This window comes from Tursiops truncatus, chromosome 9, assembly GCF_011762595.2.
Source record: "Tursiops truncatus isolate mTurTru1 chromosome 9, mTurTru1.mat.Y, whole genome shotgun sequence".
Lineage (NCBI taxonomy): Eukaryota > Metazoa > Chordata > Mammalia > Artiodactyla > Delphinidae > Tursiops > Tursiops truncatus.
Window position 1 is genome coordinate 13530253 of NC_047042.1, and position 23602 is coordinate 13553854.

Sequence of the window (23602 nt, forward strand, 5' to 3'; positions counted from 1 at the left end):
GGAGGTGGGAGAGGCATTCCAGGCCAGGGGCACAGGGTGTGCAGGGAGCCTGCCCCGTGTCAGCTGAGCTCAGCAGGGGGCGATAAGGGGAGACCATAGAGGTGAGACGCCCAGATATGTGGCTGGAAGGTCAAAGATCTGTTTTGTATTGGGGTCACTGACACACGTTTCATCCGTCCAGGAAACCCCTACGCTATTTTAGATCCCTTGTGGGTGGAAATGACTCGTGTGTGTCTCATTCTGGGGAACTCCAAAAAAAAACTGGGGACTACTGATTCAGGTAAGGGCTGGGGAAAAACAGGGAAGTGAGTACGTTTTTTTTACTTGAAAAAAATGGATGGATTTGGAGAATCATATGGCATTTTAGAGAGCTAGGTGAAATAAACCACTTTGCTTTGTCTTCCTATTGGCATCAAGATTACAGTTTGAAGAACAATTGAGTGCCTTCATGGGTGGTAGTCTCCAAGCATTACAGCTACGGTATTTAAATTTTGAAAAATTTCAATGCTTTGATTTTACAAATTAGAACATTTTCCCTTTCAAATGTCTCTATTTCCTTAATGACACTAAAAAAAAACCCCTCCCATTAACTTTTGTTGGGATTTAGTCAGAGGAAGAATAAATATACACAAAATGATGTCTGTGCTGCTCATGAAGAAATCATTAATTCACAGTCACAGGATAGTAAGAGCAAACCCCGGGCACCTGGGTGACTCTGACTTTTGAAGCTGCAGAGTCCCATGGAGGGAATAGTTGAGCTCCCGCCAACTATTCTGTATTAAGTAATTTGTTTCATGCACAGAAAGATACTCCCCTCTCTCTCTCTGTCTCTCATTTTTATCTAGTCCTTTTCTCACTCTTATTGTCTTGCATTGCTCACCAAGGATCTCTGATGTGATATCTAGGGCTATCAGATCCTGGTATATATTAAAAAAAAAATACTGTTTGTATTTCAGATGATAACGTTGCAGGTTCTCAATCTTTCATCACTGGAATAAGTCATCATCAAGACTGGTTGACTCTTCACTCAGATTTTATTCAGGCTCTTCTAATTAGTGGCAGGCAGGTGTAAAAATTAAAGATGCAATTACTTTTATTAAATTAAAACAAATCACCCCATGTCGTCTGGCCCAAGAGCTCTGTACTTCACTCCATAAAACTGGACCTCTGAGTATGAGTTAGGGAACTCTCTGCTCCTGTAATTTATGACATATTTTACTGTTGGAGCTATGCTCTTGTGAGATCAAGCATTTGTCATAAATCACATGAAAAAAATAAACTGAGAAACTTCTCTACTGTACGATAGAAATCCTTTATTTTTTAGTGGCTGTCCATATTATACTTCTTCAATGTAAAGGGTAATATTTAAAGAAAAAAATTGAAGACCACTATCCTTATACCTCCAGTTGTGAGCTTTTTACTTTTGGACTCTGGGCATTTTATGATCCATTCTCCTCAGAACCCCCACTTTTATATCTGGGACTCAGACTTGAGCATTTCCTGTCGATTCACCCAACTTGTTAACTTTACTACACATTCCAAGGTGTTTCAATCAGAGCTGATGCCAAGAAACAGTAATAGTCATTCATCTAATTGCTGCAATTTTCCTGACATTTCTCACCAGCTTCCTCAACGGTTCCCTTGATCTTTCTGGTACTTGGATAGACCACTGGCACATGCCTTGAACAACGGGATGGGCCCATGGGCCTCTGCCACGACTTGAGGATTCAGGAAGGTCTGCATGTCACTCTTTTCAGCCGTGCACACGTTTCCTCTCAGCACGTACATATATGAGAGATGCACGCTTCTATACGTGCAAGTTGAGTCTTGCTCTCTGGGAGGCTGGTTGTAAGTGACACGAGTTGGAGGTGCAAGGCACATCCCCTAGAGGCTGGCTGTTTCTTCCCAGTTGCTAGATGTCTGATTCTACAGTGACAAGGACGATGGTGATTAGACCTTCAGAGGATGAGACGTTCCCACCATGGTAATGAGGTTTCGTTCCAGGGGCCAACAGGTGCTGTGAGGAAGCTTCTGAGGTGCATCTGTGCTCACGGGAGAGACTGTGGAAATGGATTCATGATGTTGATTGTGGGCGACGATTTGAGGAGTGACACCACACCCACCTCTTACTTGCCGTTTCTTGGTTAGGTCCTTCTGGATGGAAACTGTACTACCCCAAATCTAGAGCTGTCATCTTATGTAACAGCGATGGTCTATCACCCACACACCCTCCTTAGAAATTCAAGGTGAGAGTGAGAGCTACTTTGTATTAAATGTTGTGGATATCTAAATAATCCTCATCTTCTTGGCAATTTACAACTTGGCTTTGCTGACAGAAAACAGTTCTTAGCAGATTGTATGAAAAAAGGTTGATCTTCTCATTTCCACCCCCAGAGATAATTTTGAACATAAGTTTGAACAGACGGAACTAGGCATTAAAAAGCCAGTGAAACATGGAGAATCTTGCCTTATTTGGGGGAACGATTTATTTATTTATTTATTGACCACGTGACATGCGGGATCTTAGTTCCCCAACCGGGGATCGAACCTGCACCCCCTGCATTGGGAGCGCGGAGTCTTAACCACTGGACCGCCAGGGAAGTCCCTTGGGGGAACTATTTAGAAGGTAGAGAATACAATGGAATCTTGTAAATAGTAAAAGAAAGAAAACAGCTGAGAGACGGGGGCAAGGCGTGAGGGTGGAAGTCCTCACGATACATTCGTCAGGGACTGTCGTCCCACTGCCTGAGAGGAAGCTGAGGAAGAAGAGGGTGGTGGGGACCGTGGCTCCCCAGGCAGTGGTTTAGATTCAGAGCGAGAACCAGCAGGAGTAAGAGAGGCCTCCCAACTGCTGTGTGAGGTAGGTGCTGGCATTTCCCCATTTTACAGATGAGAAAACCAAGGCACAAAGATGATGTGTAATGTGTTCAAATCACACAGGGACAAAGCCCATCCTTTTCAGTTTGAATATGAAGCCCCTTCCATGCCTGTCCTCAGACTTCCTCTACATTCCAATCACAGGAACCTTCCTTCTGTTTCTCAACACTCCGTCCTCCTTCACGTTTCCCTGCTTCTGTGCCTGCTGGTTCCACTGCCTGGAATGTTGTTGACCCATCATCTACCTGGTTGACTCCTACTCAACCATCAAGACTCAGTTCCAAACCATTTTCTCTGTGAGGACTCAAAACTCGCTAGACAAAGTTGGTCACTCCCATCTCTGTGATGATACTAAACTTTGTGCGCATCTGTCCTGTTACAGCACATTCTGGTTTATTTATTTATTTGCTTGTTTATTTATTTATTTACTTACTTATTTATGGCCATACTGCATGGCTTATGGGATCTTAATCCCCTTACCGGGCCCCCTGCAGTGGATCGAACCCGGGCCCCCTGCAGTGGAAGCACAGAGTCCTAACCACTGGACCGCCAGGGAGGTCCCAGGACATTGTTTTATTGCACAGAGGGACTGTGCTCATGTACCTGTGTCCTCTACAAGCTCCTTTAAGACCAGAAAGCGTCACTCTTTTACCCCTGTTTCTTATTAAGCAGGGGCCTGCTGTAGAGTGGGTTATCAAAAAAGGTTTGTTGAATTAATCAGAAGTTCCATGAGGTCAGGGACCACGTCTCTCTTATTCAGAGCTGTGTACCCAGCTTCTAGTATAACATACAGGAAAGTGCTTGATTGATATTTGAATGGAAAAAATGAACTGGATTGTCATGGTTTTAATGAAATTCTACCAGTTGGAACTTCCTATTTTTCTTTCCCTAATTTTTTTTTTAAAGATAATTACTTTTTTAAAATTAATTAATTAATTTATTTTTGGCTGTGTTGGGCCTTCACCGCTGCACACGGGCTTTCTCTAGTTGCAGCGAGCGGGGGCTAGTCTTTATTGTGGTGCGCGGGCTTCTCATTGCAGTGGCTTCTCTTGTTCCAGAGCACGGGCTCTAGGCTTCCATAGCTGTGGCACGTGGGCTCAGCAGTTGTGGCCTGTGGGCTCTAGAGCACAGGCTCAGTAGTTGTGGCGCACAAGCTTAGTTGCTCCGCGACATGTGGGATCCTCCTGGACCAGGGATCGAACCCGTGTCCCCTGCATTGGCAGGCAGATTTTTTTAACCACTGCGCCACCAGGGAAGCCCCCACTCCCTAATGTGTAGGCAGCATTCTCAGAAGCATCAGGTTGGGATTGCTTGGTGTTTAATACTTTTTTTTTTTCCCCTTTACAGTTAAGACATAACTGGTCTTGGTTTCTTCTTGACCACTTTGAAAATTGAAAGTTAAGTGTCAGCTAAGCAGAGATACATAAGAACACATATCTGTTGAATTTTAGGCCATTGTCTCTGTTATAATTGAATATATTCATATTTGTAGATTAGCAGCTATTTAATAGTTATCACCCATATTCACTAATAATGAAGAATAAAGCTACTTGCCTTTTTGTAAGTATTGATATGTTAGGATTAGTGGGATTAAATATCTTCTAATTTAAAAATGACTTTTCATTGAAAAGAAACAGAAGAAGGGCGGCCAGGAGAGGTGTCCAGGTAGCCACAGCTGCCTGGACACGGAGCCTTTACCTGCTGACCGGGCTTGATGGGGGAGAGCGTGATGCCCTGGGTGTTGATCACTGGCAGGATCTGGTTCCCGATGACCGTGGCGATGATCTGGCCCTGGGCGTTGGTCAGGAGCTGGGGGGTGATCGGCTGCACCTGAAGGCCCTGAGTGCCGCTCGCTGCTTGGCTTGACGGCCCCGGGTTCGGCATCAGAGGAATGGTCCCAATAATCTGCAAGAGACAGGCCCACAGGTGAGGTTCTGGGCTCTGTTCAGGGTCTGCACATGCACCTGAAGACCACTCATGCCCCGGCCTCTATCAGAGGCTCCCTGAGAGCCGGTTCATAATCCTTGAACAGATCTGGAGATGCGGGTGTGGAAGAAAGTGGCAGAGGATATGAGCATCTGAAGGAGAAACACACATGGACCGAGTGCGTGGAGGGAAGGGGAAAATATCTTATATAAAAATAAAATCATGGGCGAACAGATACACACTACTATATATAAAATAATTGACAAGGACCTGCTGTACACCACAGGGAACTCTACTCAACACTGTGTAATAACCTATGTGGGAAAAGAATCTGAAAAAGAACAGATACATGTGTATGTATATGAACCACTTTGCTGTACACTTGAATCTAGCACAACACTGCAAATCAACTTTACTCCAATATAAAATAAAAATTAAAAAAAAAAAATCAAGCATCAGTGAGGGCAGAAGCATGTGAACTCTGCCAGGGTAGCACAGATACCTGCTCTGTCTCCGAAGCAAGGGATAGACTCCTCACGCACTGCAGGCCCTCGTCTGGCTGGGGAGCCGCACCCCTTCCCCACAGGGCCCCTCACACACAGTGTGCTCCCTTCCATCCTCTCCTTTGCTCGGGTCTCCCCTGCAGTTTCCATCGCTCCTTGCCTTCCCCGACATTCTGTAACTCTCTCAAGGTCGGGGGCCAGCTCCCTGACACCCCAGCGGGACGACGGTGCCCCAGCAGCACCCTGGTGCTCACAGTGGTTGAGAGCCTGGGTCCTGGAGTCAGGGACACAGGAGTCCATTCCCAGCGCTGCCACCTCCTCTACAGCATTGTCAAGGAGCCTAAGCTTTCTGAAGGCTGGAGAGAACTGGGGTCATAAACGAATATTTGAAACTCAAAATAGAGGTGAAATGACTACCGAGGGCTGAAAATGTTTTAAAAGTGCATTTTATTTTTCATTTAGTTTTTAAAATAGATTTAATTACATTAATTAATTAATTAATGTTTGGCTGCGTTGGATCTTCATTGCTGCATGCAGGCTTTCTCTAGTTGCGGCAAGCGGGGGCTACTCTTCGTTGTGGTGTGTGGGCTTCCCATTGCAATGGTTTCTCTTGTCGCAGAGCATGGGCCCTAGGTGCATGGTCTTCAGTAGTTGTGGCGTGTGGGCTCAGTAGTTGTGGCTCGTGGGCTCTAGAGCACAGGCTCAGTAGTTGTGGCACACAGGCTTAGCTGCTCTGTGGCATATGGGATCTTCCCGGACCAGGGATTGAACCCATGTCCCCTGCATTGGCAGGCGGATTCTTAACTGCTGCACCACCAGGGAAGTCCTAAAAGTGCATTTTAAATGATGTGTTTTAAAGTGGCCCTAAAGGTTAGCAGGCCAAGGCTTCTGTGGCAGGTAGGGGAAGGCTGTCCTTTGCATCTGATAGCCTCTGTCTTCCGTGAAGGGACGGTGCGGAGAGGCCTGGCTGGATCCGAGCACCATGTTACGGAGAAAGGGAGCATGAGCTGAGGCATTTATAAGATCTGGAAACACTGAACACATTTGTGGACCACGTTTGTCCCTGTCCACCGACACGGACAAATCTAATCTGTAAGCTTGCTTTGGGTTAGGGAGAAAAACAAAAATCTGATCTGTAAATAAAGAAAATGTGATCTCCGTTTCCCAATGTCATGGACTCTCCTGGGGAAAGCTGTGGAGCTTGGGTTGCACGCTTTCCCTCCAGGTACCACAGGGTGGTTACGCAGCTCTGCTCTGCTGGTCGTCTTCCAGGGCCGCTTCCCAGATGTGAACTGTGGTGACTTGGCCTAGGGGCCACCGCGACACATTAATAATACTGCCTTAGGAAGTGCTTTCGTGGATACGGTTTCCATTCATTCCACATTCTCACAACAGCTCAGTCCTGTGGGCCCTAGTCCTGCCCCTTGTTACTTGATGAGACAGTGGAGGGTCAGGGAGGAGTTTGCAAGTGGCAGAGCTGGAGTCCAGGTCTGGCCCCCCATGTGCTCACTTTCTAAATGTCACCTGGCTCCTACCACAGGGAGGACACAGGAGGGCACCTGCTCTTAGGAAAGGCCCTGCATCCTGTTCGCAATTTCCCACCAGATGGGAAATTGTAGACTAAGTTTATAAACGATACCGTTTTCTATGCCCACAGTACCCCAAGCAGGGCTTTGAATGCAGCTTCTCAATAACTGTCTTTGGAAGGCATGGTTTCCAGACTCAGCTGTCCCTTGGATTCCAGATACAACTGGCACTGCAGAGGACCTGCGAAACCACAGGATTCAGTGCCAAAGATCAGGATGGAGAGACGCCCCCCTCCTCACTTAGCAGGCCGTGTTTCTACCACAAAAGCCCCTGTGGGAAGGCGCTAATGAAGGAACTGTGCGAATATCTAGTCTCCACGGCAGCTGTCAATGGCTGCCGATAGAGGTCAAGTAATTAGGTGAGAGTGGTCAGCGGTCCCGCAGGGAGTCCGCAGCTCCGCAGCCTCACTGAGCAGGCCTGCGCTGTCCCCCCAGCAGCACTGGCCATGAGCGTGTCCCATCCGTGCCGCAAGGACAGGAGGCGTCCACGTCAATAGATCAGGGCACGTAAGTACTTTATTGATGACTGGTCTTGCATTAGGCATCCCAGGATGCAAAGGCTGTTCCTGTGACCCCACAGGCAATGGCGGGGAGGCCTGGGGAGCAGGCTCCTTGTCCTACTCTGACGCTGGCTACTTCCGCGTTCCTCACTTGCACCATGAAAGACACAACCCCCTTTGCCCCCAGTGCACTGTGAAAGCTCAGAGGCTGACCCATCGCCTCTGGCTTCCTCGTATCTTGGGCCTGGGAAGCCCTGCTCCACCTGATTGGGCCCAGTTGAAAGCCTACAGAAGGAAGCTGGATTCATTTAGGTGGCAGGGTTGCGGGTTCTATTTTAGGCAGGATGTCAGCGTGTTTAGCCTGGGAGAAGGCTTCAGAGGGAGGCAAGGCGCCTGACAGCTACAGAACACACTGTGATGCAGGCGAGGCTTCCTGCTCCCGAGAAGATTGACACGAGTCGGTGCTCACCTGGCGGTAATGAGAGGCTCTGCCTGCGTTCTGGGTGGAGAGAAGAAGAAAGGCAAACGCGAACATCTCACCAGCCTCTTCCCCAGGTGCTGCCTCACTTGCCAATACTGCACGGTGACATTAAAACATGGCGCCACTTTTTGTGTCCCCTCTCTTCATTCCTCTCTTCTTTCCTGGGCCCTAGCATCACTTACAGAGGGCAGGACAGCGCTAGTGTCAGAGCCAGAGGGACCTGCAACGGCCTGATGGAGGGAACACTTTCATAGGAACGTTGTGCCTGCGAGGTGGCAGGGCAGGAAGGGTGATTCTAAAGTCAGGAAGGCTTCCGTGAAGTTGAGCATTTTTCATTTTTGTTCCTCTCTCAGGGGAGTTGGGATCATCATCTCAGCACGTCAAACACGTGGCAGTGCTCTGTGGGGAATTTTCTAATATTCCCCAATGCCTTACAACTCGCCCATTTTCATTTGCTCCCACGTATCCAAGTGTGGAGACGGTCACACACTGTGTTGTTGAAAACTTGTCAGATGTGCCAATTTTGCTTAGGTGGCTCCGATGCCTTTCAGCGCTTCCATAGGTCGCACGGAAACTCCTCCTCGGACTCTGACTTCCAACAAGGAAATGAGAGGAATCCAGGCAGCAAGGCGGGAGGCTCTTTGACCTGGGAAACTCAGATTTTAAATGAAAGGCCTTTCGCTATTCAAGGGAAATATTTGCATCTACACATGTTGCGACTAAATCAGGAAATCAAAACTGAGGTTTGAAAAGGCGATTTGAGGGCAAAGATAGAAAGAGGCCGCTTTTAAAACACTTGTAGTTCTGGGACTAGCTTTTGGAGTTTGATTTTCTGGTTCCCAGAGCTAGGGGTTTACTGCAAGGAGACGTCCTGATGGAAGGGCATGTCACTGAGCAAACAAGGCCACTACGCTGGGACTCCGGATGCAGGCACTGGACACGCAAGACAAATTCCAGCTCTCCTGAGATGCTGAGGACTCTGGCAGAGCAGTCTGGTACCTGCAGACCCTTCTCTATATAAGGCACCAGGAAGATCCAACTGGGGCAGGGGAGGGAGCAATGAGACAGGCACGTCACATGCAAATATTCTAACAATCCAACGGAGAAATGATATACACCAAACGCGTGGCAAGGACTATCTGATAAAAATCTCTCTACTCATGTGGTCAGTGCTCAGAAAAATACTGGGTCCGAATGAGTGAGTTCAGAGGAAGAAAGATGAAGATGGATGGCTTGGAAGACTTCATAGAAGAGATGGGGGCAGAACATGGGTCTTGGAGGTTAGGTGAGGATTTGGCAAGACAGAGAATCCATTCCAAACAAGAGGTGAGAAACATGGCGGTGGCGAGTTAACTAGTTTGCAGGCAAAAGAGGGTTCAGACATTGGGCAAGTGACAGGTCGGCCTGGAAGGGTCAAATTCCCTCCAGGCAAGAGATTCCGATGAATGGTTTTTGAGGGGGGCCGTGGGGAAGGGTACTGAAATGGAGCTGTTTCAGCTGGGAATGTGACCATGTGGCGAGAATGGACTAGAGTGTCGAGAGACTACAGACCAGGAGATCAGTCGCTAGGATGCTACTGTAGTCATCCAAGTGTGAAGCAAAAGGCTTCAATGAATCCTTCATACAGGGGTTGCTTGATTCGTTGCCTTCCACTTCAGTTCAAAAAGCATGGCCTATTTTATGCCTAGGTTGCAACATTAGAAAATTTTGAGTCAAGATACTGCCCCATCAATCCCACAGCAAATAGCACAGGCATCGTTTGCAATGATCCCCTCTGTCTTTGCCCCGACTCCGAGGGTAATGATTCATCTCTGATGAACGCTTTAACCAGGAAGATGGTATTGTAATGATAATCTGTTACCTAGAAGAGTTCCAGCCTCTCTGACAGGGGACTTATTTGGTTGTTGCAGTTCATGTTCACTTGTCTCTTTGCTTATAGGAGTTAAGAGCATAAACTGCAATGGAGAATAAAGTCCGTGTTGTAAGAGCAACTAAAAACAATCACTAAAGTGATTACTAGCGTTCATTAGCACGTCTCCCTATTTCCATAAGAATGAAGGTGGCTTATGTTATGTTTCAGTGTGCTATCGTTATTCAGGAGTAATTATAATTTAACCCACCATAAAGACTACCTTGTGATTGTGGCAACCCCCAGCGATTCAGAGCCACGGAACGCCTTGGGTTACCATGTGATCATTACGATGCCCGTGTGGACCTCAGTCTAGTTGAGGTATTCAGTAGGGACGACTTATGACTGATGGAGGTGAACGGGTGCTGAATTTATTCACTGCTGGCATGTAGGTGTCATCAGCAGCAGTTGAGGGTGGTATCACAGAAGCCCAGGGCAACCAGACAAGTTGTCTGATGCACCACATGTCATAATAGTCTATGACATGCTGTTAAACTCTGCCACGGAGAATGTGATTACAGATGTCAATGTGACAAGTAATTCTGTTGCACATATCTTTAAGACGAAACCTGTCAATGCTGGAAATCGGTGACTTTGCAGGGCTTTCAGTCCATCAGCAGAGGCGATTCTTTGCCCAGTATTTGTGTAACCTCAAGTTTCTGGTCAAGAGGCTTTTGTTCACACGGGGCATTACTGTGTCCATTCTCGAACACAGAGCTTCTAGCCTCTGAGAGCCGAGGAGCTGGCAGTAAGCCATCACCAGTCTCCTTCCCCTCGCTTTCTGGTCTGGTCACAGTCACTGTTCTCTCTTCCTCCAAGGGAGGATTTTTGTCTCCTTTATATAATACGTTCATTTCAGTCTCATGGGCTCCCAGGTTTAAGGTTAAACTCACTTAGAGTTATGTTGGCAGCTCTGATTAGGATGTTGATCCAGGAAGAGTAGGAGAATGCAACCATTTCCCAAACAAAATTTATTTTTGTGACATGCAATCTAGTGCCTTCTTGCACATAGCTGCGTCCAAGATGGAAGTGTGAATATTTAGAGGGTTTCTATTGGAGAACCCGAACCAGAGATAGTAAAGGCATGAGGATAAGCAGATGAAAGAGTTGAATTAGAGGAAGACACTCAACAAAGGACAAACAGATTTAATCTTGCAGGCAACACCAATCAACTGGCCATGGCTTCCTGGAGCTCTGGAGGTTCCAGGTTCAGGAAGAAACAGTGCCTTGATTGATTAATAATATCTGGCAAGGGTATGGGCATAGGAAATGGTGGTGTGTCTGAAGGTGGCATAACTAAAGGCCAGGACATGAGACAAATTATCTTAGACCTACTGGCAAGAAATGGATGACTCACAATTTCTTAATGAGTAACTGTGAGAAAGAGCTTTTTACAGCGTATGCTTTAATGCTTATTTTATGGGTATAGATAAGTATTCCACCTCTGAGAATAACCACCTGCTCAATGTTTCTCACTGTCAGTTAGAATTAAGATCCCTCTACTGTTTGGCTTCAACTTTAGAAACACACTCACAGACATGAGTAAAGAATTGGAGGTGTCATGATCTTTAAAATGTCACTTTGACTCACATTATGAGAAGGATAATCTGCATGAAAACTGATGTTGTAAAAACAGCAATAACGACAGTAAAAAATCCTCTCCCCTAAAAGCTTCTTAAAAGCCATTAAAGGTAGTTTTTCTTAATAATGTTTAAGAGAGAAATATACAGAGAGAGAGAGGAAAAAATCTCCCCACTGGCTGGGTTCAAGTCTAAGCTTTGCCACTAACTAGTGGGAAACTGTTGGTGAATTATTTCACCTCTTAGAACCTCAGTCTGCTCATCAATAAAATGGAAATAATAATGTACACTTTATAAGGTTCTTGTGCTGACTAATTAAGTTAACATATGCAAAGCACCCAACACGGTGCTCTAACAATCAAAGAGGTATGCCATAAATGTTTGTTCATACCTTCATTTTTCTTACATGCTTTTGTGGTAATTCCTGGGCTTTTGCACTAAGTTGAAAAAAAGCTTTTTTTGAATTTTTCTGGATGTTATAATTTCACTATGAAAAGACTTTACCAGTGGCATCTTTCTTGTCTTGTCACAGAATGCAAAGTTGGGAATTTTGGTGGAGGCATCAAGATTCAATAGGTGCTTCGCTCCCAAGGAGGGACTAGATCTTCATGCTTTTACAGAAGACATTTCTGAAAACCAGTCAGATAATCCCAGAACTCAGGCACTCATGGCGAGGGTAGATAAAGAGAACTTTTGAAATTCTGCGCGTCCTCCTCCCTCTCAGGGATGGGGCATGGGATGCTTTCTCCTCTGCTCAACATTAATAAAAGCGCTTGAATAAGTACTGTCTCCTCAATTTGGGGTATACACACCCGAAGAATCTAGAGGTGAGAAGCAGTGGCTTTAAGAGCTGACAGGGGAGGAGAGAAAAAGGCAGGGAGAGGAAGCAGGGGAAGAAGAGAGAGAGAGGAAACGGAGCTTCAGTGCATTGGCACCAGCTACGCTCCTAATGTAAGTGAGATGCATGTGTTTCCCTGGACTCACTGTCATGGGTAGGAGCCGTTTAAAATCCTTGTCCCAGAGGACCCCCTGAGCCATGGGTACTGGGACAGCATCACGGAGACAGCCCTGAGGAGTGGACTTGGAGAAAACCAAGCCCTGAGAGGGGAGTGGGCAGCTGGAAGATGTGCCCTTGGAAGGTCCCAGCGGGGCCTGGGAAGACCTCATGAGCATGCCCCCGAGAGTTGGCTTGAGCCACCTGTCGGCCCAGAGAGCAGAAGCCATCGTGCTCAGCAAAATGGGGCCATTCTTACTCCCCCCATCTGTCCTCTCCCCACCTCAACCTGACCTGTCAGAAACAGAGTCTGCAGGCTGAGGAAAGGAGAGACATTCCAATAGGGGAAGAAAGAGGGACTGGGTTACCCTTTTCCACGGTGGCAATAGCAGGAAGGAGGCCCAGTTGGCACCGCTGGTGGTGGCGAAATTTGTTAGTTTCCAAGTTTTAATTTTTGTCAGGGGACTGGACATCTTATTTGCAATTTAAAGTGACCACAGGAGACTGTATTCCTTGAAAAGCAGTCATGGGGCAAGATCCCTCGCTCTCATCCAGGAGGAGGGGAGGGCCTATGGCCACCAGGAAGGTTGAAAGGGACAGTGGGAGCCTCTGCTGAGGTCCCCCAAGTAACAGTTCTGCCCTCTTTCCCCACTTATGTGGGAAGGGGGTTGATAATCATAAATTACTGCATAAAGGAATTTAAACTTATGTCTCCCAGTCTCCCACTCCTCTGGGCTAACTCACCATTGCATGTGCAAGGGAAGTCAAATGTGACCTTTACATTTTTAAATTTAAACATTTTGGGCCTATATTTAAGTAACTTGGCTAAATTAAACGTGACCTCATTCATGAATATCAGCGAGTATTTTCTAAGCCACTGCTATCTGTTGATTTTAAAAGCAGGTACAAATGGGGACCATCTTGACCTTAATTATCAAGGTCAATCAATAACACTGAAAAAGGAGATCTTGTGCATCACAGTGTCACAACTTTGTTAGCTAAGGATGCTTGAAAAATAGAGGAGAAACGGAAGCAAGAGGAGGACACAGAGGAAAGAGGAGAGAATTTAACAAGCTACCAGAGGTGGAGAATTCAAAACTGTGAGCAGAATATACATTTTCCCATAAACTACGAATTTGGCTTATTTCTGAGAAGTAGGAGCTGCTGCTATTTATAGCACTGATTGTTGACGTTTCCAGACTTAAAAATGGATACTATTGAAACGCCTTAGTCGCTGAAGTTCTTCTGAAGCTTTTGAACACCTGACAAATCTAACAGGGAAAGCCGGTGCACGCCAAAGGAGAAAATAGTGAACGATACCTAGGAGAAGGTAGGTCAGAAGGGTCAGGACCACTTCAACATGGTCATTTGACAGCTATGTTAGCAAGATTATCCTCATTAGTAATCAGCAGTATTTCCAAGGTATAGTAATGATGTGCTTTTATGGGTCTCCATTTCCTCTCTCATCTTTAATGAAACCCAAGACTCACCCCAAATTCCCAAACACACTGCAAAAAGAGTCTTTTGTTTAATTGTTGAGAAAGAAAAAAAATCTAATGTGTATGCCTTTGTTTTCCACTTACAAATGACGAGGCAGGGGTGAAAGGATTCTAGTAGATCTCAGTGATGTAAGATGGGACGAATAATGTCAATTCCAAAGGTGTTTTACAGGAACAGTTTGCTTATGGAGCACAGGATGAACCCTAGTTATGCAGCCCATTAGCAGTAAACATCGTGGAAGGAACTCCACATCTCAGGGAACTGACAGGCCTCCCAGGCAAGGATCAACTCAACGATACAATGATCATTCTTACTGGACCTGAATCTTTCTCGAGTCCTTTGACAAAATGAAGTTAGCAGCTGTAGCCCTGTTCTGAAGAGTGGACAGTTCCTACTACAACAATACTACAACTGAATCTGGCAAACTCAACACTCTAGAGGGGAGTGCTTTTCATTTGTTTTGTTTTAATTAAAAATTTTAAGATGCATCATATCTGTTCTTAAATATTTTACTGTATGTGTGAGATTTGCTAGTTTCTCTTTTGTTTGGGTTCCCACTCAAGTGTTAACAAAAGCTTTGATCCAGAGTATAATCAAAAGATTAAGTTAAATTTATACAAGTTGATATTACATGGAAATGAGAAAGAAGTGAGGAGGCATCGTAACTGCCCGCATGGCTTTTTCCTGGAGTTGCTGGTGGATGGGGATCGGTGCCCAGGAAATGAATCCTTTTCTTAAACACAGTATAGGGACCCACCATCAACACAAATTTTAAAATTATACCTGAGTTATGTATTTACTACACTGAACAGCATATTGGCAAGCTTTGGATTATCTAGGGGTTCTTGATTTCTCTATGGCATTGTTTTTCCTTTACTGCTCTGCTTACTTTTTATGCAGCTAGAAGGTGGGATGAGGAAGACAGAAGAGGGGAGACTAAATTTAGCTAAACGTTAGCTCAAGGTTTCACTGGGCATGATGTTGGAACCAAAGGTTGACTGGCTTCATCTGTGATTGGAAAGAAATACTCAGTAATGAAAAGAGGTTCTTCCAGCAAAACGCAAGTAAGCAAGACTCTCACCGCGAATGCAATTCTCCTTGGGCAAAGCAAGTGGAATTTGGAGAGATCTTTTTGGAAATGGACAGAGAGCTTGCCACTTTCTTCTATGTCTGTCTTCTCCTTGGAAATGTATTGCATATGGTTAGCATATACCCAAAGGCTTGGAGTATGTGAGTTTGGTTGTTTATACAAATATTAATACTTTGCATATTAAAAGTATGCCTGTGTGAATGGATAATACAGACATATTGGCAGAATTTTCGATGCAGTTTTCTAGCAAAAGGGGGAAAAAACCCAACTCCAACTTTGCCTGGAAAAGGTAGGCAAACCTATCTGTCTCTATCTGCTTTATTCTGAATGGTTTAAAATTAGGCGTGTTATTTGTGCATTTACTCATGTACAAATTGATCACTTACATGCTCACTCACCCACCACTCACTCAGCAAATCCCAGTGCCCAGCACTGGGCCACACCACGCTGCTCTCATTCCCACTGTAGAAGACTGGGGAATTATCCAGCTATCTGAACCCATGAAGATCCTGTCTTTTGGATTAATAGGAGCATTCTGTATATCTCGTCAAATATGGCACCTGCAACCTGCTAATGAAAACGAAAGCCTAGGCTCCCAGTAGTGAAGACGGTCAAGACAGCAGACGTTTACACACCACTAAAACCCCTGCTGTTGACAGGAGTCCTGTCTGCTCTTTTCTGTAACTGTCAATGACTTGAGGGAATCTCCCGAGGTCCCTCCTTCTGAGGACTGACTGCATACTCAGATGTGTTATTGGACGGCTGAATTCACCCTTCATTGAAATAGGTTCTTATATTCTCCTGAAAAGTGTTAGTTTTTAAAAATGATTTTTGAAGAAGACAAATATTATGAACATTTGATCGCTACATTCTATTTACTGAGGGCCCATTATGTGCCAGGCACTGTTCTAGATTTGGGGAGTCTGAGAAATATCTGACAATCCTAAATTTTGTTTTTAAATAACTTTGATCGTGAAAAAGAAGATAGCTAAGGGGCTTCCCTGGTGGCGCAGTGGTTGAGAATCTGCCTGCCAATGCAGGGCACACAGGTTCGAGCCCTGGCTGGGAAGATCCCACATGCCGCGGAGCAACTAGGCCCATGAGCCACAACTACTGAGCCTGCGCGTCTGGAGCCCATGTTCCACAACGAGAGGCTGTGACAATGAGAGGCCCGCGCACCCCGATGAAGAGTGGCCTCCACTCGCCGCAACTAGAGAAAGCCCTCGCACAGAAACGAAGACCCAACACAGCCAAAAATAAATAAATAAATAAAATTTTAAAAAAAGAAAAAGAAGATAGCTAAAAGGCCTAATAAGGGCTGGGTTATTTACGGTGGAGGGAGGTAGGGGGGAAGAAAATCCCTCGGGACATCTGGTCCCCAAGAACACAACTGAAACTGCTCGCTTCCCACGGCAGAGTAGGAATGACAGGCACACAGTGGGGAATGCCCTTCAGTTTTCACAGGACAATGTTCCTCCTCAGCACCACATCACAGTCAACCTCTGCCATCTTGATTCTGCCACAAGGATGCACGTGAATTCACTGCAGGGTTCCACCATGCTCTCAAAGTCCCCCACTTTATCTGTGACTATATTATGATTTTCCTATCTCTTGAGTCCTAATTGGAATAAAAACAAATGTATATTTCAGTCTGTAATTATTTATAACAGGAACAACTGTGACATCTCACACAAAAGCAAATGCCTTCAAGCCATCACGGCTTTGGTTTCAACTTGTTATTTTCAATGGGAAGAAATGAAAGTGCTTATAAATATGATCTAATGCTTCAATTTCCAAATCTATTCAGAGATTTTACATTGTCGTTATAATATTCATTATGTTTGTCCAGTAGGATGTTCCATGTGTCAGAAAACAAATTCTTAAGGATGAACTGGAAACATTTCTTTTCATCATCCCTCTTCTCTATTCCCCAATGACTACAAATTAAACTGAGTTCTTTTTCATTTTCTTTGCAGCTGCCAACACTGTGGAATTGCTAAAACATTTTTTTTTCCCTGCAAGAGAGAATCACAACTGTGGTGAAGTCATCATTTTGCAGAGAGACAAACATTATAAGCCTTTACAAGGCTTTGCCTAAGACTTTAAGTTTTGATGCCAGCAAAAACATACCTAGAATGTGGGGAAGTATTTCTGCTTTTGCCTGTTGATGCCAGATTAAGTGACTAAATCAGATTAAAGTTATTTATTGCTTGGGAGCACACCTTTTAGTTTGACTCAGCTTTGGTCCTTAGAAGCTTTAGTAAACGTTCCTAAATGAAGCCCTGGACCTATGAACTGTTTATTATATATTTCTTCCCAAATGAGAGAAAAAAGAGCTACAGCAATGACAGCAAAAAACCTAAATCAGGGACCAGTGATCTCCACTATCCCCAATTCTTTGGAGCAGTGGGAGGTGGTGAAGTTAAGACTCTGTGTTCCCAATGCAGGGGGCACAGGTTCAATCCCTGGTCAGGGAACTAAGATCCCACATGCCACAGGGTGTGGCCAAAAAAAAAAAAAAAGAAAAAAGAAAGCGCTGCATGGAATTCGGGGTTTTTGAGCACAAGCCATTGTTCTCCTTGCTTGGCCCAGCAATAAACCTTTTTCTGCTCCGGAAAAGAAAAAGCAAAAAGCAAAAAGAAAGTGCAGCATGCATTTAGCATCACCTGGTGCTGTGAGTGCATTCAGGCTGTAAAGCTGAATTTAAATTAGTATAAACAACAAGCCTCTAAGAAAAGGGGGGGTGAGGGAATGAAGCCACACCAGGTGTCATTAAAGAGGCATCTGTTTATCACCACCCAGTCTCACGAGTCCAGGATGATTCATAGGCTTTTTGTGAAGAGAATATGTGTTGTGGCAAAATTAAATGTATTTTGATACTTGCATGCAATATTTATCTACCTGCAATCAGAAAAAAAGTTGTCCTCATCACTCTACCATGTATTACTTTTTCAATTTCCTCTTAGTAATGTTGTTTTTTAATGTTCTTTAGGGTGAGACCACTGAATTTCTCATTTGTCACGACAAAGACCATAACTCATTAGAATTATGCTGATGAGTCTTTCTCATAAAATTGCATCCTCATTTTCATGGTGACCAATCTGCACTCTTACCCCAACCATCAGGCAGGGTTTTTTTAAGCTTTTTTTAAAAAATTAATTTATTTTATTTTATTTATTTTTGGCTGTGCTGGGTCTTCATTGCTGCGCGTGGGCTTTCTCTAGTTGCAGCGAGCGGGGGGCTACTCTTCGTTGTGGTGCGTGGGCTTCTCATTGCGGTGGCTTCTCTTGTTGAGGAGCATGGGCTCTAGGCACGTGGGCTTCAGTAGTTGTGGCTCGCGGGCTCAGTAGTTGTGGCGCACGGGCTTAGCTGCTCCGTGGCATGTGCGATCTTCCTGGACCAGGGGTCGAACTGTGTCCCCTGCATTGGCAGGCGGATTCTTAACCACTACGCCATGAGGGAAGCCCCATCAGGCAGGTTTTGATAGATGCTAGCATAGAGGGCCACTGTACTCTTCCAGTTGTGGTTTCTCATAGTTTTCTGGTTCCTATTTTAAATGTCCCTCAAAGTATATGCATATTATATATATATAATATGTATATATAACAATATATATATAAGATATAAATATACACGTATAATATGTGTGACATGTACTTATATTTATCTAGTACTTCAAATTTGGTACGGGGAAAATGTTAATTTATCATGACAAACAAACCACTAATATAATGATTTTCCAACTGTCCTGTTCTAAGATCAACAACTCAAAATTCATGCCAATAGTATGAAGTTTGGAATTTTTAATTACAAAGCATTTTTTTTGATGTGGACCATTTTTAAAGTCTTTATTAAATTTGTTACAATATTGCTTCTGTTTTTTTTATGTTTTGGTTTTTTGGCCACAGGTCTTGTGGGATCTTAGCTCCCCGATCAGGGATCAAACCCACACCCCCTGCATTGGAAGGCAAAGTCTTAACCACTGGACTGCCAGGGAAGTCCCTCAAAGCTATTTTTGAAGTACAGCCTTATCAGGAATATGTTTCACAGTCATGCCAGATGAATTCATTCATATATATTGTTAAATCATGTAGAAGCTGGCATAAGGATACTTACATTGAAGAACAATGGAGATATTTAAGTCATAAAACAATTAACTTAATCCACAACTCAGAATTAAAAAATAATCTGCTTAACTTCTCTAAAAAATTTGGGACATTTCTAGCAATGTTTATGGTACCAGATTTGGTTTCTGAGACGGATTCTTTCTTTCTTTTTTTTTTTCCCCACATCTTTATTGGAGTATAACTGCTTTACAATGGTATGTTAGTTTCTGCTGTATAACAAAGTGAGTCAGCTATACACATACATATATCCCCATATATGTATCTCCTCCCTCTTGCATCTCCCTCCCACCCCTCTCGATGGTCACAAAGCACCGAGCAGGTTCCTTCTTAACACTTTCTGATTCCTCTAGGTTTGGACTGCAGGAACAAGTCTACATTATCCCCATTTCTAACGTGTTATCTTCATGTGAGCTGAGAAGGAACAGAAACTCTACTTTTTAATATTTTAAAATGTATATGATTTTGTGATCTCAAAAAGATCAAAATGAGTTCTCAGAATTCTGAGTAGCATGCCATGTTCCTCCCTTCTGTGTTCACCTAAGTAACTTGTATATCACCTTCTCTTTTTTAAAAATAAGAGACTTTTTATTTTTTGGCCACGTCGAGCAGCTTGCAGGATCTTAGTTGCCCGACCAGGGATCGAACTCGTGCCCTTGGCAGTGAAAGCTCCAAGTCCTAACCACTGTATCACCAGGGAATTCGCTGTATATTACTTTTTAAATGTAAATGATTTAAGTATCTTTTTTCTTAAGGATGTCAACTATTATATTAAAAAAACTTAAGTCTGTCTTTCATAACCAATGATACTGAGAGGATCCTCACATTAAAATCCAAATTTCAACTTGCAATGAAATCCTCAAATTCTGTGTGAATTTAAAACAGAGTTTTGTTTTCCTAGCTGTACATGTATCACTAAATCTCTTCCTTACGGTTGCCTGGGAGAGCTTGCTAACGTCACCTGGAGATTTACTGAAGGTAGATTGAAATGTTTTTATTCTAGAGCATCAGAGGAAATCAACAGTAGTTGAATGAACCTTGCAGGTAAAACCCCTGTGGCCCTGCTTTTTGATTAAATAAAGTACAACACTTTGTTATAAGGAAAAGTGGATGCTGTCAGGTCCTCAGCCACGTAGTCATGATATAGAGGCAAGCTAGACATCACTTAGCCTTCTGTGCTGATAATCTTGAGAAAACAAGGTAGTCTGCTTACCCTGTTACTAATAGTGTGAGCAGCAGACTGAAAATCCTCAAACTGGCCCTCTCTGCATGCTGGGGCGACCACGGGTTTCAGAACCCAGGTGGTCAAGAGAGCAAGGGAGAGGCAGGGTTCGCCTGGTATGCGCTATGTACCTGGCACTGCGCCAAGATGCCACATCCTTTATTGCTTTTACTCCTGACAACAAGCCTGAAATGCTAGTACAGTAGTTTCAAAAACTGAAGAAAGTACCGGAGATGGAAACAACCTAAGCGTCCATCATCGGATGAATGGATAAAGAAGATGTGGCACATATATACAATGGACTATTACTTAACCATAAAAAGAAACGAAATTGAGCTATTTGTAATGAGGTGGATAGACCTAGAGTCTGTCATACAGTGTGAAGTAAGTCAGAAAGAGAAAGACAAATACCGTATGCTAACACATATATATGGAATTTAAGAAAAAAAAATGTCATGAAGAACCTAGGGGTAAGACAGGAATAAAGACACAGACCTACTGGAGAATGGACTTGAGGATATGGGGAGGGGGAAGGGGAAGCTGTGACAAAGCGAGAGAGAGGCATGGACATGTATATACTACTACCAAACGTAAGGTAGATAGCTAGTGGGAAGCAGCCGCATAGCACAGGGAGATCAGCTTGGAGCTTTGTGACCACCTAGAGGGGTGGGATAGGGAGGGTGGGAGGGAGGGAGGGAGGGAAGAGATATGGGGATATTTGTATATGTATAACTGATTCACTTTGTTATAAAGCAGAAACTAACACACCATTGTAAAGCAACTGTACTCTAATAAAGATGTAAAAAAAAACTGAAGAAAGTAAAAGAGACCAATGCTGTTTTCATCAGATACAGTAATGCTAGATGGCATTATGCTTAAAAGCATTTCCATATAAAACTTCGATATACTAAATAGACCCTACTTTGGATCAGACACCCTAAGTAGATTAAAATATATCCAGGTGGGGAGAGCATGATATTTATGGAATGACCACTATGCGGCAGCGAGGATGGCGGGCACTTAGACGTGTGATGCTGAAAGCGGCTGCCCTCAGAGGAAAGCAGTGCTTTGAAGCAGCCAGATCTGGGCTCAAATCCAGGCTCTTTCACTTTTTTTCTAACTCTGTGGCCCTGGGAAGCTGGTTAACTTTTCTGAACCTCTATTTCCTCAGCTGTAAATTAGAGATAATAGTGCAAGATCACTGTGGGAATGAAATGAAATGATGAACTTATGCACCATGCTTATGAATAGTGTATTAGCTTATACGAAATACTCTATATTCATTCAGTCCACAGATTATGTTACTATGTTTATGCTTACTGTGTGCTCTTTTAGCCACTGCGATACATCAGGGAACAAAACAAAAAATTTCAATTATGATTAGAGCACAGTGAATAAGAGTGAGCTCTGATATCAGATAACACTGGGTTTGAATCCTGACATTTCCAGCTGGGTGATCTTGGAAGTTTCTTAATCTGTACAATGGGGATAAACCATATTCCGTGGTTGTGGTCATAATGAAATGAAACAATATACTGAATGTTAAAAAAAAAAGATACCAATTAACTTATATACAAAACAGGGACTTCCCTAGCAGTCTAGTGGTTAAGACTCCGAGCTCCCAATGCAGGGGGCACAGGTTCAATCTCTGGTCGGGGAACTAAGATCCCTCAAGCTGCGTATGGCGCCGCCTAAGACATTAAATAAATAAACACAAATTTTAAAAAACCAGAAATAGACCCACAGACATAGAAAACAAACTTATGGTTACCAAAGGGGAAAGGGGAGGGTGAGGGATAAGTTAGGAGGTTGCGATTAACAGATACACATTACTATATATAAAATAGATAACCAACAAGGAGCTACTGTAGCACAGGGAACTCTACTCAATATCTAGTGATACCTATAAGGGAAAAGAATCTGAAAAAGAATGCATATATGTATAACTGAATCACTTTGCTGTACACCTGAAACTAACACAACATTGTAAATCAACTATAGTTGAATTTAAAAAAAAGAAAAAAATATTGAATACTAATCACTCTTTGGCGTGTAGAAAGTGCTCAATAAATGGAAGCAACTGATTAAATTTATTGTTGTTAAATACCCCAACAACCCTGAGCAGATGACGTTGCTGTCATTGCAAGGAAGAGAAAACTGAGGCTGAGTGAGACTAGGTGCCTTGCCTGGGGTTGCAGAGCTGCTTGGGGATGGAGTCTAATTTGAAAGCCTGTGCTCTTTACCGTGGGCTGGCTTCCATGTGAGCACATAGACATTTGCTTGTTCTGTCTCTGTTACCCTGAGACTGGATTATTGTGACCATCTATTGCCAAGTGTCAGATCAGGGGTGTGTAGTGTGTTTTCCTTTGTGTGTCTGTGTTCTGCTTGAGCGATGCCATTTACTTGCACATATAAAGCTGTATCACATCTTGAGTTTACTGTTGTATTCTAAACCCTTCACCTTGTGACGTCTTCTCGGCATCTACTTAGATTGTTCTTTTTACAAGGTGGAAAGTGTTAGGTGGTGAGATGAACAGCAATTTGGAGCAATGTTCTATGGATAATGCATTATATTCAACTGGATAGTGCGAAGGCTTACTTCTGTACATTTGAACTTGAACCTGGCTCCTCTCACTTTTCTGAGTTGGGACTTTTCCATTGCTACCTATCGCTGATCTATTTCTCATTTCTCTCTTATTGGCCTGTAAATTCATGATGTGATGCCTACACCTTTAAGAAGAATGCATCATGTCAACAACTTGTGGGCCAACAAGAAAGTTGGGTGCATTACTGGGCTTATGGCGTAGTAAATGGTACAATGAGCATTTATTGGGAAGTTGACTACATCTCATGTGTGAATTTGATGTGTTCACCTCTCTGCTTAACCATAAAAATTGTCTGCAGAAAAAGCTGATATTGCTCTAGAGATGCTAAGTCAAAATTCAGCACTTCCGCTCTTTCCTTGCCCCTGACCCAAATCAAGTTTAATTTTCATTCTTTATTTGGAAAAACTGAGACATAAATAGCTTCTACTTCCTCCCCTGACTTTTTACTAAAAAGAGAGCCATCATCAAGGTAGAAGCTAGTGGGAAGCAGCCGCATAGCACAGGGAGAGCAGCTCGGTGCTGTGACCGCCTGGAGGGGTGGGATAGGGAGGGGGGAGGGGGGGAGACGCAAGCGGGAAGAGAGATGGGAACATATGTATATGTATAACTGATTCACTTTGTTATACAGCAGAAACTAACACACCATTGTAAAGCAATTATACTCCAATAAAGATGTTAAAATGAAAAAAAAAAAAATAGCCCGT

General features: G+C 43.8%; 1 protein-coding gene across 1 annotated transcript in view; it reads right to left on the reverse strand.

Annotated features, from left to right (window-relative positions):
* The window catches only part of POU6F2 (POU class 6 homeobox 2), a 382181-nt gene that overhangs the window by 19282 nt on the left and 339297 nt on the right, over positions 1–23602 (reverse strand). The window contains exon 7 of the mRNA XM_073809538.1: positions 4576–4782. Coding sequence (XP_073665639.1) covers positions 4576–4782 — 207 coding nt within the window. The remainder of the gene's footprint in view (positions 1–4575; positions 4783–23602) is intronic.